Source organism: Stigmatopora nigra, chromosome 16 (assembly GCF_051989575.1).
Source record: "Stigmatopora nigra isolate UIUO_SnigA chromosome 16, RoL_Snig_1.1, whole genome shotgun sequence".
Classification (NCBI taxonomy): Eukaryota; Metazoa; Chordata; class Actinopteri; order Syngnathiformes; family Syngnathidae; genus Stigmatopora; species Stigmatopora nigra.
In genome coordinates this window covers 7,055,851-7,071,636 of record NC_135523.1, presented here as the reverse complement: position 1 = coordinate 7,071,636, position 15,786 = coordinate 7,055,851, and the positions used below count along the sequence as shown (strand labels likewise).

General features: G+C 37.9%; 3 protein-coding genes across 4 annotated transcripts; 2 read left to right on the top strand and 1 right to left on the bottom strand.

Moving 5' to 3' along the window:
- Positions 1 to 151: 151 nt before the first annotated feature.
- On the bottom strand, positions 152 to 4,469 carry fam168b (family with sequence similarity 168 member B). Its single transcript, XM_077736126.1, has 7 exons — positions 4,306 to 4,469; positions 3,068 to 3,152; positions 2,882 to 2,965; positions 2,426 to 2,568; positions 2,145 to 2,343; positions 1,523 to 1,654; positions 152 to 1,430 (listed from the first exon to the last, which is right to left on the bottom strand). The coding sequence occupies exons 2-6, from the start codon at positions 3,135 to 3,137 to the stop codon at positions 1,536 to 1,538; spliced, it is 615 nt and encodes a 204-aa protein (XP_077592252.1). The 5' UTR covers positions 3,138 to 3,152; positions 4,306 to 4,469; the 3' UTR covers positions 152 to 1,430; positions 1,523 to 1,535.
- Positions 4,470 to 4,803: 334 nt separating this feature from the next.
- fbxo45 (F-box protein 45) lies at positions 4,804 to 7,851 on the top strand. The gene is made up of 3 exons (XM_077736124.1): positions 4,804 to 5,426; positions 6,196 to 6,552; positions 7,067 to 7,851. Exons 1-3 carry the CDS (start codon positions 5,109 to 5,111, stop codon positions 7,250 to 7,252), a joined length of 861 nt encoding a protein of 286 aa, XP_077592250.1. The 5' UTR covers positions 4,804 to 5,108; the 3' UTR covers positions 7,253 to 7,851.
- A 1,458-nt stretch (positions 7,852 to 9,309) lies between these two features.
- nrros (negative regulator of reactive oxygen species) lies at positions 9,310 to 14,154 on the top strand. 2 transcript variants are annotated; one of them, XM_077736511.1, is made up of 3 exons: positions 9,310 to 9,674; positions 10,061 to 10,178; positions 10,661 to 14,154. In XM_077736511.1, the coding sequence occupies exons 2-3, from the start codon at positions 10,074 to 10,076 to the stop codon at positions 12,650 to 12,652; spliced, it is 2,097 nt and encodes a 698-aa protein (XP_077592637.1). In that variant the 5' UTR covers positions 9,310 to 9,674; positions 10,061 to 10,073; the 3' UTR covers positions 12,653 to 14,154. The 2 variants fall into 2 exon arrangements, with proteins under 2 accessions (XP_077592637.1, XP_077592636.1); XM_077736510.1 differs by lacking the exon at positions 9,310 to 9,674 and having other exon boundaries at positions 9,919 to 10,178.
- Positions 14,155 to 15,786: the final 1,632 nt, after the last annotated feature.

Genomic DNA, 15,786 nt, shown 5'->3' with positions numbered 1-15,786 from the left:
TGATATCCTGCATATTATAAACATGTTTAATGATTAAAATATATTTAATGAAATTTTAAATACCCTTATACTTGTATAATGACAAAAAACATTCAATTTAATTCAAATATTTTGCATGTCAATGTGAAATGTTTAAAATAAAGCAAACAAATACAATTCTTGTATTCCTTTTTAATTTTTGCTCTTTAGAATACAAAACAAGAACCAAAATAACATGTACAAAACAGATTATTGAACTGAGGTGACATCGTAAAGCAAGGCTGAGACAGTGATTTTGAAAAGTTGGCCTGATGCTACAACTGCAAGCAATGTCCAAAAAAAAGCTTAGAATCACTTAGTGCTTTCAATCCGTAGTGCAGTTCACAAATAGATTTTAATAGTACACAGTTTCCTAAATTTTAGTAGTGAGCAGTGATAGTTTCCCAAAAAAAAAAAACACACAATTGAGACCATTCAATGGCCTGCAAGTCAATTTCCTATAGTTTTACAGTCAATTTAAAACATGCACAATGTTTCCTTCATGTTGAGTTTGTCCTGGTTAAAATAGCTCAATCATATTTCCATTTAAAAAAACGGTTTCAGGAACAAACTCAAAAACTGCCTCAGCCTGGGCATTCAGTCTTTAAGATATTTGTCAAATTTTGAGAACTTTAAATGACTAAAGAACAGGCATTCAACCGAAGCCAAGAAATCACACGCTTTCCCTTAAATATAATAACAGTAAAACACAATGCACATACTGCATCACCGAAAGAAATCGGAAAACAAACAAGCTCCACCTAATTAAACACAAAGCTGTGAAAACAGAACAGTTGGTTCTGCATGACTGTGCAGCGGGTTCTGCATGACAGTGCAGCGTTGCTCTTGGTTTTTATTTTTTTGCATGAACATTTCTCATTATTAGTTTCACATTTAAGATGGGGTGACTGGCGAGTCAGCATTGGAAATTTATTACTTTTAACGTCCTTTGGATGTGTTTTCCTTTTGAAGGAGTTTGCATCTGTCACGGCAGATCGATTGAGCTAGCATTACTTGACATATCAACATACAGAACATGCATTCAACATCAGACACATCTCTGAAATAGGTGGGGATAAACTACTCCGAACTCCAATTTCACCACAAGCTAGTTAAAACTCTAAAAATCTGCATGAGCCTGCATTAACAATTGCATGGAGGCTTGGGGGCCGTTTGACGCGAGATATGCAACAGGCTTGGAGGGGTGTAGCATGGAATGAAGCCTAATTCCATTAAGATATGGGGATTAATGTCCCCCTCCCAAAACCCTCCCTATCCTAATGGACCTACATGGTTTCAGATTCACATTATACTGGAAGAAGACAAACTGATTGCAGATGCTGGCAGAGTTGGTCCACCACCTCTAGCAAAAAACACTGGAGTGGCATGTGAATGCATATCAACCACGTCACCTGTGGAGATACACAAGTTCATACAATGGTGTTAAAAATAAAAATTAAACAATTGAAAACTCTGCATTTATCAGACATATTTTAAGACTTACTCTGCTTGAAACTTCACCACTGTGGGGGCACATAGCTGTAGCTGTGCGTGCCGGCGGGCCGATATGTGGGCATGGTGACGGGGTGCGGTGCTAGAGTGGCGGGCGCTGGTGACGGAGTCGACAGCAAAGTTCCTGTCATCCAGAGTGAAAGGTAAATTGTAAAGCCGCCACTCGGTTTTCCATACAAATCGATAATCATGCCTAACAAACAATGTTTTTCCTCTAAATTGTGACAAATTCTCATTTGTTCCTGGAAAATAGAGTACTAATTTCCACCTTAATTCATTTAAATAGGGAAAAAAGATTGAAAAGCACAGCCCTGGAATGAAATCAGATCAGTATCTTAAGAAGAGATCGACCAATTATGGGTCGGGTCGACTATCGAAATTTAACATATACTGTATTGGCCTTTTAAATTTGTTTTATACTAAATTATATTATACTTATATAGTATTGTGATTTAATAAAGTTCTATGAATATCAGGTTTTGCATTACTACATTTTTTACACCTTTAAAGTAAATAAATATTGGCTCCTAGTACAGCTACTATTAATCTTTATCGGTCCTGAAAAACCCTTATTGGTCGATCTCTAATCTCAAGGCACCACTAAAGTTACCCACCAGCTGACATGGCCATTGTGGTCCCAGCTACCATACCCATGGCAACCCCATTGTTGCGAGGTTGAGGGATGGACGGGGCATACATGGCCGCAGGCATCCCATTGGGCTGAACCACTGTTGTGTGATGAATCACATGAGGTGGTGCCGCATACAATGGCTGCGTGAAGTAGGTACCTTGCTGTTGTGAAGGAATCAAGGCCTGGATAACAAAGAGGAAAAAAATACTTGGCATGGTACGTTTATGTTTTCTAAAATAAGCAATACCACACGGTACTACACACCTGTGCATAAGGGTTATGTTGAGGGTAGGTGCTCCTGACTGGGTATACAGCAGCTTGGTAAGGGTTTGGGGAGGATGAATACGGTGGTACAGTCCCAGTACTTGGGGAACAGGACATTTTAAATGGTGCACCAGGGGCATATCCTGGAGGGATAAAAATAACATTCAATTATAGGGCAATGTACAAGCCAAATAAATTGTTTAGCATTTTTCCCAATACTGTACTGCAAGTAAGCCAGTAAACTGTATGACCCAAATTGTGATCCGCAATAACATTTAGGTGGTTTTACCAGTCACGAGGTGGGTAAATTTCACATTGAAAACCATATAAAAATATTAAAAACATGTATACATTTTGTATTTGCTACCTTCCTCCATCTATAGGATGATTTAACACACATTATTATCATGTATGCTACATTCAGATACATTTTAAAAAAATGCAGATTGATTTTACCACTTGAGAAAGCTGGATTTGCTCCTTGATAGACATTTGGAGAGTAGGCTGGTGCAGCTGCAGCATATCCAACAGGAAAGCCAGCTTCCATGTTAAAATGGAGGAATAAACAGAGCAACAAGAAAAAAACAAACATTAAACACTTGCATAGTGCCATTATTGATGCCATTTGATGCAATAACCAACCTGGATAGCCTAAACCCTTAGAATTGGTGAAGGGGACCCCTGTTGGTGCAGGGCTGTACACTGGATTCATTTTAGCCACCAAAACCTGCAATTTAAAAACCATTATGAGAGAGCTCCCCCAAAACTTTATTTAACATTTTATCCATTTACACTTTCCTTTTTTATTGTTGTTTTCAGCCCCCCAAAACAATGTTTCAGTCGAAAAAATATTCATCCAAGTGAGAAAATTGGATGATTTGATTGCTTTATTTAAAGGCATGTGTCACCTAGTGGTGGTTTTCATACACTTTTTTTACAGGAATGATGACATAACTATAAGACATAACCCCAAATCCTAATTGTATGCTTTGTTTTGTTATTATAGACATAATGAAGATGAGTGATGGGGGAAATGGATTGTGTTAAAAGTGTGCTTATAATTAATCATGGATCTGCTCAAGTGTTTATTTTATAAACCCAAAAGATCGTGTTAGGTCGCCCTCTAGCGGCGACCACGATCATTACACAATGGCTGATGCGATGACGAGCGTCCTGGGATCAAAATGACTCGTTACGCAGTTGTATAAATCAAAATGAACAATCTAGACGCCTGAGAAGACAACTAGGTCGAAATTGATCATTAATTGTGTACAATGAAAGATAAATACGAAAAAAAACATTTTTCACCTTAAACCGAACGCGCATTTGACATAGCAATTTTAGCAATGTTTGAATGTGATTAAAATGATAAGAAGTTGATTGCCGACGGGCTTCGGGCAAATTTGACTTTAGAAAAAGATGACGAATTTAAAATATAGTGCATGTTATAAGACATATTAGAAGAGAATCTGGCTGCACTATTCGTCGTAGTGAGGATGCTGTGGAGGAATTTTTGGCAAGGTGTGCGAAGGTGAACCGTGCGACGCTTTGTTATCGTTAGCTAGCTTATAACGCGTAAGCCGTACTGGCTCAACCTCAGCGCGTCATTTTGGTTTTACGCACAACACATCCAATGTTTATCGTGTTATTTTGTATACACTCGCCATTCCACGCAGCCGTTGGTTCAGGCAAACAAAAGAAAAGAATAACCTACGCAGGAACGGAGTAAGTGCACAGCGGCCAGAAGGAGGCATCTTACCGCCAGGCCGCAACTCAGGAGGCAGCCAGCCGGACAGCTGTGTTCTGCACCACTGCTTGTCCCAACATGACAGACACCACAACAATCATGCAAAATATACGATTAAATTATAATAACTTACTGGTAGATATTATTGCTGACTGCAAAGACGCTTCTCTGAATCCCCGATGTCAAGTAAAACGAGGCTGACTGGTGTTTTGCTCCCAGATGCTGAACTCTTTTGAGTGCCCCGCGTCACTTCCGTGCAGGGTCACGTGACCAAGCAGCTGAATGTGGTGCATGTTTTTAGTATGTTTATAATGTAATACATGATATAATAAATAAAATTATAATATAATAAAACCAACAATAGCTGGACAAGAGCTGTACGCTTTAAAATGGCGTCTGAAACTAAAGAAAAACTGTTCTTTTGTATTAGTTATTGTAAATAAATATTATTCATAACACATGACTGCATTAAAATATTTTTGCATGTTTTACTTATGGTAATATCCGTACTAAAACAATAGACTGCAGCCGCAACATGCCCCTGTGTGCGTTGTGACGTCATTGCAGGTCCTTGTGTGTGATAAAAACGTGCCCGTGTTTACATTGAACTGTGGAGATAATTCATACTTGTTTCTCAATTCAAACCTTACAAATTATGTATATTTCTATAATTAAAGAAATAAGAAGAGGTTTTACGTTGTTCATATTTCCAATTACAATCTTACTTTCACTATGTATTTAGTTCTCTTCAAGGACGTTTACGCATCATTTCCCCTCAGCCTTCGAACTGGGAAGAATGGGATCCCTACTGTTGTGCTAGCAGGATCTCCCATTTAGATGTCAACAGCTAAAATGTCGATATTGAATTGAAAGATCCAGAACATTTTGCGGTTTTGGGCGACGGTTTTCACTGATTTTGCAAACAGAGGGACAATCATGTCGGGGGCTGCTGGCGGAGGCTCCTCTGGTCTGGGCGCAGCAGCCGGAGCTAGTTGCAGCTCCGCCGGTGTTCACGCTGCTGCATCCGGGGGAGGAGCAGGGGTGGCGGGGAGGCTACCTGCGAGGGTCCTAGAACACATTTTCTCATATTTAGACCTCGCAGATTTGACTTGGTGTTCGTTAGTGTGCTGGCATTGGAACAACATCCTGGCGGATGAAAACAGCGAGGTGTGGCGCAGCCTTGGCGCTCGAACACTTAGTGAAGAAGCTCTGCGGTCTGACATTCTGTGCAACCTCCCCTCATACAAGGACAAGGTGGGTTTAACATCTGGAATTTGCACATATACTGTAAATATGCTTATTGCATTAAAAGTGAATAGCCCCCAACTAGACGTGTATGCATATTTACATGAAGTCATATGCTGCAAATGACGCTCATTGACGTCCATTCCACTTGAGATGGAAAGGATGCAAGTGATCATTCATTGTCAGGCCTTAACAATTCAATGGATTATTGCTGTTAATGATAGTTAAGTACATTTTATAAATATCATTCATTAAAAACTGTGCAAAACTAAGAATGTAGGTCAGGAGTGTGCAAATCTTTTTCCTCCAAGATCTACTTTTCAAGGAGTTAACTTAAAATGATCTACATTTTTTACAAGCCACTGACAAAGTACAGCACTTATTTATGTTGATATAACTGGCCTTATAGTCTATTAACATCTATGGGACCATCAGGGGTGAAAAATCCACTCTCAATTCATGAGCCTAACTAAGGAAACTGACAGAGGAGAGGGATCAAAATGTTATTATCATGTGATCTACCAATAGTACCTTGGTGATCTACTGTGAGTTCCTTGGCAATCTACCGGTAGATCGCGATCTACATAAGTTATTGTAAATGGTCGTATCCTGCCATTTTCTAGAGACCAATCAAGGGATACTCAAAGGTGGATGGACCTGTAGTTGGCTATCAGTAACTTGGGTAATAATTGTGAAGTTAAAAATCCAGATTTTCAGAATCACCAGCAACTCCCTATGTAAATTATTCTGAATCCTGACAATTGTATTCTGCTTCTAGCTCAAATCCTACCAACACGCGCTGAGCTCCCATGACTGCTCTCGTAACGTGTACGTCAAGAAGAATGGATTCACTCTGCACCGCAACCCCATCGCACAGAGCACCGACGGAGCGAGGGGCAAGATCGGTTTTACTGAGGGCCGACACGCTTGGGAGATTTGGTGGGAAGGTCCACTGGGCACTGTGGCAGTAATCGGCATTGCCACCAAGCGGGCATCTATGCAGTGCCAAGGGTACGTGGCACTTCTGGGCAGTGATGACCAGAGTTGGGGCTGGAACCTGGTTGACAACAACCTTCTCCACAATGGGGAGGTGAACGGGAACTTTCCGCAGTGTAACAATGCGCCTAAATATCAGGTAGGACCTACAAATGTTTAGCATTAAAATGTAAATTTACCTTGCACTAATATGTTTTACATGGTTTTAAATCAAACTGGTTTGGCCAAATTTTCAAAAGCGGAGCTGTTTTGAAATCTACACACAATATTTGTGACTTTTTTAATACATGCAATGGTACATGGATAGCATATTCAATTACTATGTTTTTGCAACACTTTATATTTGTTCTTTCTGTGTTTGTTTTAAGAAAAAAATCCCCTTTTCTGTCTAGCTGCATTCCCTGAATAAACAATACAATATAAGCAAACACAGCAAAAGTAAACTCTGAAACTGTTCTAACCTTTATAGACACTCAGTTTTACAATTTTCTGTGTTTAAGCAACTGAGAAGGACACAAAAAAAGGAATATTTATATATAAACGTCATTTGTGGCTGTACAGTATAGAATTTTGGCTATACTACACATATCCATGTATTTTTTTAAATGTAAAATAACTGTGAATTAAAACTATCTTTTTGTTATTCTCTACAGATTGGGGAAAGAATACGTGTGATTCTCGACATGGATGATAAGACATTAGCCTTCGAACGTGGTTTTGAGTTTCTGGGAGTCGCATTTCGGGGACTACCAAAGGCCTGCCTGTTTCCTGCTGTCTCTGCAGTCTACGGCAACACTGAGGTCACAATGGTGTACTTGGGGAAACCACTGGATGGCTAGAAGCCACATATATTTATTTCAAGATTGCGGAGGCCAAATCACCAAAGCAGCCCTTTTACATGCACAATGAAGGTTGTTAACATTTGTACACCTACTCAACATGAATCCTAAGTCAAATATTTGGGCTTTAAAAAGGACTGTTTATGTATATGTCAGCGTGGGAGCTAAACCAATTTAGATATAACTGTATTTACATCCAAATATATCACCTTTTTAATATATTCAGTGATGAACATGTACCACAGATTTAAAGGTCCAGCCGAATGATTATAAACTGCGGCACACACTACAATACTACATTTTAATGTTATAAACTTCACTGTTGTACGGGTTAAGGTAACAGCTTGATAAAAATCCCTGTTTAATATTTATATCAAGTATGCCACAACAACTCAACCTGACCTTGTCATTTTTGTGCATGGAATTTGGTGTGGGAACAGTTATAATTAATTGTATGTCGGGACAGTGTCATTTTATTGTGGTACCATAGTATTACACTATATACTATTTATTTTTCTGTTTTATTCATGGTACTATTAGATAATGTACAGTTTTCAAAATGGAGAATAAAAAATAAAGTGATACTTGATGCCACTCCAGACAGCTTGTTGGTTTCTTTTAAGATGTGGGAGGATTTACTCATTAATAAAATGAATACTGGATGTCTCGCTAGGCTGAATTTGGAAGTTTTGTAATCCATGTCTCCATCTGTTATTTCGTTAGAATCACTGGTTTCTCTCAAGCATTCTGACTTCTCATTTTATAATATATTCCACAAGAGGTCAGTGAGCAATTACCTTAAGTATGCGAGACTGTACTCTACCAATGAATTTCTACTGTTTAAGAAATAGTAAAAGTAATCAGGCTGTAAATATGTATATAGGTACAATTGTTTAAAAAAATATATATATTTGTTAATATTCTTACTTAAATACTTATTCAACTTCTTTACATAAATTACTATACATACACTTAAATATGTGTTTAGGGGAGGGGAAAGGCAATGTCTGATAACCTTAGGGTCGAAATGCAACATATTTGTACAACCTCACTGAATTCTCTTAAATGAGCTTATTTGGAAATATTGCTACATTAAACACAAACCAATTATGAATAAAATATGTGCCTGGATACATATAGTATAGGCACAGAAGAGGAAGTGTTTTTTTGCAGAAAAATGTCCCATATCTCTCTACTACAGCGACTATTTTTCCACCTACTCAGTCTTCGAAAATAGAACACAGATTTACATATTGTGCTCTTCCTCATCACAGCCTTAATCCCCAAATCTTGGGAAACAACAGTGCCTCAGAATCACATTTAGTCAAAACAACATGAGACATGCTCTGATTACAGTTTGTAATAACTGCCTTATGGCCTTGCACTTCCTAATCTAGTAATTGAATTTCTATGAGAATAAATATTTAGGAAATTATTGAACAAGTGTACTACATTGTACTGCATAAAGAAATACTATATGTTGTATGTAATGAATGTACAGAGATAGTACAGAGATAATTTTAAGACATTAAAATGCATACAATATGTTGATTATTGATATTGCATTTAGCCTAATATTTTTTTTGTTTTTGAGAACAAATTCCTATGCATATATGTACATACATATACATTGGCCTTATTGAAATCCTTCATATGTATCAGTTATTATTGCCATACTTATGGCCTATATGACCAAATCCTAGGTGGGCATGTTACATCACTTCCTATTTTCTGTTCTCTATTTTTCTGTCAGGTGAAAAAAATTGGGTCAAAATATGATTACAACAACAGCGTATTAAATTTAATCAATACAAAATATACATGTGTAGGGAAGATGGCTACTGAGTGATTCTATCCATCTCTCTGATTGCCCCCTATAAAGGTTTCCTATTCATTATAGCAGTAAAACTATTTATTGATAGTGTCTTATGATTGAATAGTAACTATACTAATATATATTTTTTTTTAGTGTTACAGCAGCAGGCCTCAAATAGCAGGAAGGGCGTGTACATTGACTGGTTTCCTCTCCAGTGTGCTGTCTAATCAGAGCAGACAAAGTGTGTGTCAAAAGAGTGTCATCGGTGTGTGTGTGACTGCAAAGTTTTTGTGGTGGTAGCTTCGATCGCAATTTCTAATAGTGAGATATAACGCCTGAATCCTGGCGAGGAAGAAGAAGAAAAGTTGAGCAGTAGTTGCCTTCCTGTAACTTCTCAAGCTCGAGAACCTCTTTGTGATTACAGCTTGTCCATGTGACTTGGTTTCCGCTACATGCTTCCGTGAATAGTAAAACAGGTGTCAGTGTCTCTATCAGAGGGCAACGGATGAAGACCACGGATTAGAACACTACAGCGGAGCGCGAGGCAGCGATATGGTCGGGGGAGCAGGCATCGGTGGCTTGGGGAATCCACACCTAACCACCACTGTAAGTTCATGTTTTGTTATGTTTATCTATTGGAATAATGCACCTGATCACACATCTCATCTCATTTTTTGAACTGCTTTAACCTCACTAAGGTGTGGGGGGTGCTGGAGCCTATCCCAGCTGACATCGAGCTTGAGGCGGGGGACACCCTGAATTGGTGGCCAGCCAATTGCAGGGCACAAGGAGACAAACAACCATTTAGGCTCACACTCATAACTAGGGGCAATTTAGAGTGTCCAATCAGCCTACCATGCATGTCTTTGGAATAACGTAATGAAACTTTACTGTTTCGAAAGGATTGGAAAAAATGGCGAGTTCCGGGGAAAGAAAAAAACATTCCTTCATGAAATGCATTTCTTTCTTATTTTTTCATGTTATCTGAACAGCGAGGATGTTAAAATGACAGTTCACAGCCCTTCATCCATCATCTTTTGCTTATTACTATCAATGTTGGCCATCCTCACACCAGCCTCAAGTCATCCTCAACACAGTCAGTGCAAGCTGGTAAGCCATCTTATCATATAACAAAGTTTACTTCATTCTATATTCTGTTCACTTGGGAAAAATATACTATGATAATATTTCAGACCAACTATAATTCCTTTATTTTTCTTTCTCAAATCATTTTATACAACAACTAGTTCTGTATGTATCTAAAATGATAAATTGTTCCATAAAAAAGTGAAACAGCATCTTTCTTTTCTATCTTAGTGAAATAGGGGGAAAGTTAATACATATATTAAATTGAAGAAATACCTTTGGTACCATTACAGATGAATAAACTTTGATTGTGGTAACTAAGTTGGGCCTGCAGATGCACATACATCTCCTGTAGTGCCGCTTATGGAAAATGAATAACTATTATTCGATTGTCTATTGTAAAATCAATCTAAGGAAAAGTCACTTGTTATTTTCACCAAAAGTTTAGTTTCTCAGGAAACTATATCAACACATATTGAAGCAAACATTGTGTCTTTTGCCACCAGACACAAAGAACAGCTCTCTGCAACAACTCTAACCTGACATCTGTACCTGTGGGACTACCGGACAGTACTGAAGAGCTTCAACTCAATCATAATTTCATCAAGACACTACCAGAGAACTCTCTTCATTACCCCTCACTCACAACCCTCAGTTTAGCCTGCAACCACCTGGAGAAATTACACCCCAACACTTTTCAAAATTCCAAATTGTTAAAAGGTCTTAATGTTGCAAATAACAATCTGGAAATGAGTTACTTAGAAACTAGCAGTGCTTTAAAAACATTGCTCCATCTCAAATATTTAGATCTATCAGTGAATAAATTGGATGAAGTGATGGCTACCGCCCTTCTTGAAAATCTTACATCCCTGGAGTATCTAAATCTTTCGGGGAATCTACTACGCCGCTTGGACGAGAGCTCTTTCAGGGATCTTCACCATCTTAAAGAACTGGATTTGCAGAGGAATCTACTGTTCGAGATTGACAACGCGTTTGACAGCACGCCCAGATTACAGCGACTAAACTTGGCCCTCAATTATCTGCCATGCCTAATGGACTTCCACAATACCCAACTGGTAGTCCTCAACGCTAGCCATAACTTCATCGAATGGTTCATTTCCAGGCAGGACATTAACGACACTTTCCAAATAGAGACGCTTGATCTGTCCGATAACAAACTGCTGTTCTTTCCGTTCTTACCAACCATCAGTCGCTTACGCAATCTGTACCTGTCCCACAACGTTGTAAGTTTTTACGAGCACCTGGATGACAATTCCACATTCCCCAACTTGACTACCACTGTCAAGTTCTACAACCTGAGGAGTAACACTGACAACATTACAGCTAAACTTTGGGATGACAACATTACGGCTAAGATTTGGGACGACAACATTACGGCTAAGCTTTGGGATGACAGCCTTCACGGTGACATCTCCTCGGTAGAGATTTTAGATCTACGAGGAAATCAGTTACGTTACTTCCCAAATGGATTCATCCACAAAATGCCTTTTCTATCCAGACTACGAATGTGCACCAACTGTCTGGAAAGCTTAAATCTAACCTTGGAGCAATTCTCCGGTAGCTTGTACGAATTTGACATTAGCAACAACGGACTGAAAGAGATTGTAGCGGATGACGTTACATTGAGAACTCTAAGCAATTTGACGTACGTCAACCTTAGCATGAATGAGCTGGACTGCTCCTCCTCAAGACTTTTGTTTACCTTGCCAAGTCTTAGGTCAATGGACCTCAGCTACAACAATATCGGGATATGCCTTCCCGGGGAAGACGAGAGGAATTCGAGTGCATCCTGGAAAACCAACATGTCCTTAAGAAAGCTTTACCTAAAGGGGTGTCACCTTGCAAGAATTCCCCCTTTTGCATTTTCTGGACTTTCCCTGACACATTTAGAACTTTCTGAAAACCCTGGACTAAAAGGGGAACAATCAATAAGAATTCTGAGTGGAAGGTTAAACCATCTAGGTTTGGGAAATACTGGCATGGGTGATTTAGACTTGACAGATTTTGCCAATCTTAAATCTTTGAATATTTCTTGCAACTCTCTTGCACATCTTCCGGTTTCAATTTTGCATCTTGACTTAAAAGAACTTGATTTGAGGGATAACAAGCTGACCACAATTCCTCCAACTCAAGCCAATAGATTAGCATCTAAACTTCAAACTGTGTTTCTCACTGGAAATCCATTCAACTGTTGCCAAACTGAGTGGTTTAGGACCTTTGAAGCCGCAAAGACAATCCATATGGTCGGACAGTCGGAAATTGAATGTATGGATCTTTTCCAAACACACAGCATTAGGCATGCCCGGGCTTTTTTCTGTCATGAGGAATATAGAGAATCTATTCTCTGGTACATTCTCCTTTTTGTACCTCTTTGCATTTCTTTTGTGGGTATCTCAATGATTATATTATTCACTCTGAAACCTAAAGTGATAGAAAAATCAATCAAAAAGAAATATCTAAGGCCCACGTCCTACTGATGTTTCAATGCCATTATATTAATAGATTGCAATTCCAAGATAATGTATAGTTCATATGTGAAAGGGTAATCAGTTTTAAAGATTGAACAATCTTAACTGTTTTTCTTGAATCACATTAAAATTGACATTATTGACAGATAAATGATCTCATCAAAGCATTAGTGAAAACACTTAAAAAGTACCTAATCAGTCAAATCGAATAGTTTGAGATATTCCTGTCTTCAGATTGATATAATTCCATGCGTACTATTATCAATAAAATGAAATTTCACAGTTAGAGTGTGGCTCAAGGCCACAACATCCTGGTACCTCGATGTAAAACTCTGGCAACCCCGTGTTTTGTGTGTGAACATACGCTGAATTGTACGCTACATGTGTGAACATGCAGAAATGTTGTAGTACAAGCTTTTGATATATAAGCAGCGAAGGAAACAAGAAATTTCCTGTTTTGCTGAAATGTGCGGCAACTACCCTGTTCCGCTTCTCAAAGATGAGGGTTTCCTTCCTAATGGACAAAGGGCAAATGCAACATCGACACGATTTTTTCATGTGTTGCAACACTTTAGGTTTTAGGCCACGCATGTCTATTTTGAAAATGTAAAAAGGCAAGGACTTGAAGGTTTGTAACCAATTTTAAAGGATGGATGATATATTACATTGTATGTTTTATTCATGGATGAAGTCATTGGGAAAGGCTGATTATCACTAGTGTTTTCAGCTAAATGCCAGAGGCTCAACCAGAAGGTAACCCATAATACCACTGCAGTGATGTTAGAGGTCATGGCTGTTCAAAGTATATAAAAGAAACTAGAACACAGCCTTGTCATCATTAAACTACATTTTTAATAGCGATTAAGCAGACAAGTAGTTATTTGACTTTTATTTTAATTTGTGGAGTAAAAAAAATATGGATAGGCATGCCATCTTCCTCTATTTCAATTTATCACATAAGCATCTAAATATATTTAAAATACCACTTTTCTTAATTACAGTAATGGGTGAGCTTGACTCCATACCCCAAAGAAAGCTTACTTTTACTATCACATTGTTTTTTTTAAATTCTGGTTTTTCGTAATTCCTTTTGTTAAATCTAATATGCTGAGTTTCATAAATCCTATCCAGGTAGGACATTAAGTAAATACAGGGTGATCTTAAAAGTTAATAATGCATTAAAGATTGTACAGATGACTACAGATTGCTCAATTTGGTGTTAACAGTGAATGTTTTTTAGAATACCAAGCTGTGATGAAATAAGTATCTAAAATGAGTAACTAGAATGTATTGTATATAAAATAGTATTGTATATATGTTTAAAAACAATTGAAAACTTGTTTCATCACAGCATGGGATTGTTTTATAAATACGGTGACAAAAGTGGCACTCGGGATTTTCTGGCAACGACTTTTGGGGGGTAATGCCTAATATTACCCTGCTACCTGCCCATAGTTAAGAGCGATGTGACCCTCTCGAGGATGATGAATGAATAAAAGTAACTCTTTTTAGTCTCTTTGTATGTTGTTCCTCAAGGCAAAATGTTTGGAGAACTGTGCTCAAGGGTTATAAAGTTGTATGACTCACACAGTAAGAGACTTAACATGTCTTGCTCAAATGAAGGAGATGAAGCATCGGGTCACATGGACAATGTATTGGGTAAGACCGGATGCACACAGATCATTTTGATGAAGAAAAACATCTCAGAAGGTATTCTGAATACTGGATCACTCTATAACGATTTTTAATGTGCGTGTGTAACAAAACACAGGATCCACTGATAGGAAATTATTAAAAAGATTATAGAAAAGAGCATCTACTGTATATAATCAAAAGGTTTGTATTACTGTGATTACACACTAATTAGTTTGGAGAGCAGTCAGTTTGCCACAATTGACAACATTATTTCATACAATTAAATCCAACATCATATTCTGCCTGATTCTTTTCAACTATGAATTATTGGTAATTAACGTACAAGCCACATGCTTTTAAATCATAACCCAAATATTTTTGGAGGGCGGAAAAAAAGGAAGTGCGAGATGTGAAGTTGCGAGACTTTGAGAGAGAATTGTGTAACTAATGTTCCATTTTCACATTTTCTATAGCTTTGGGTATGAAAATAAAAATGGAAAAAAGGTTGTTATCTACAAGTGTACTTTCTAGAAATGGTGTTTCTTGAGCATTGTTGATTCAAAAGTAAAAGTTTGGGGACACAATTGAGTTCAAGAACTTTTGGTCCTGCTTCTGGTGTAAGAAATTCATGTTTCTCAGTTTGTTCTTTCTCAGAAACACACACTTGAAAAAGACATTTCCAAGTATAACTGGTACTTTCAAATAGTATATTCCAATAGCAGGTGCACGTTACCTTTTTTTTCTTTAGAAAAGGGTTAACACGAGGAGTAATCAAGATGTTGAAACCCAGGAAATGTGTTTTAGGTTCATGAACAAGAGTGGATAGTCTTAAATACTCCAGGTTATAAATCAAAAACCTAGTTTTGAAAGAGTTATTGGTTGGCCTGACTTTAATACCTTAACTGCATTGGGACTAATACATTAACAAATCGAATCATCCTATTGGCTCACATTGCCACAAAAGCACTAGCATAATCTGCAAAAAAGAGTCCCGGGTACTTTCTTTGGCCTCTTTAGTAAATCTGCCTTCAATTCATTGAACAGGTCTTTGAAAGTAGGTCAGTGTTTTGTATGATTTTCTGGGCCTTTGTACATGTGTGTGCGTGAGTGTGTTATTTTTGGACTCACAGATATGGCACTTAAGCTGCAGGGCTAGCAGTGGGCACACATTAGGGGTCTGAAACTCGAGAGGATACAGTACATCTTGTCATCTGCATTTCCCTGTGAACACAAACTTCAGATAATGCAAGAATATTCTTTTAAATCCAAGAGATGAAAATTAAAGCTTGTTATATGAGAAATGTAGCCTATAAAATATTAGGAAAAAAACATTTGGAACCTAATTTTTATTTATATTTTGAGCCGCAGATGAAATTTTGGCATGTAATGACGCAACTTGCCGATTAAATATGTACAGTGTTTTCAATCATTTACATTGTTACCAATAAATACTTAAATGGCAGCACTTGATTAGTGGATTCTGTGTGCTTTGCATGTTATTTTATGCT

Coding starts and splice junctions, on each gene's coding strand:
- fam168b (XM_077736126.1), bottom strand. CDS start 3,137: ATGAATCCAGTGTACAGCCCTGCACCAACAGGGGTCCCCTTCACCAAT. Junction 2,966..3,067: donor TAAGGGTTTAGGCTATCCAG/GTTGGTTATTGC, acceptor TTAACATGGAAG/CTGGCTTTCCTGTTGGATAT. Junction 1,655..2,144: donor CACAATGGCCATGTCAGCTG/GTGGGTAACTTT, acceptor TCTGGATGACAG/GAACTTTGCTGTCGACTCCG.
- fbxo45 (XM_077736124.1), top strand. CDS start 5,109: ATGTCGGGGGCTGCTGGCGGAGGCTCCTCTGGTCTGGGCGCAGCAGCC. Junction 5,427..6,195: donor TCCCCTCATACAAGGACAAG/GTGGGTTTAACA, acceptor TTCTGCTTCTAG/CTCAAATCCTACCAACACGC. Junction 6,553..7,066: donor ACAATGCGCCTAAATATCAG/GTAGGACCTACA, acceptor TATTCTCTACAG/ATTGGGGAAAGAATACGTGT.
- nrros (XM_077736510.1), top strand. CDS start 9,948: ATGAAACTTTACTGTTTCGAAAGGATTGGAAAAAATGGCGAGTTCCGG. Junction 10,179..10,660: donor AACACAGTCAGTGCAAGCTG/GTAAGCCATCTT, acceptor TTTTGCCACCAG/ACACAAAGAACAGCTCTCTG.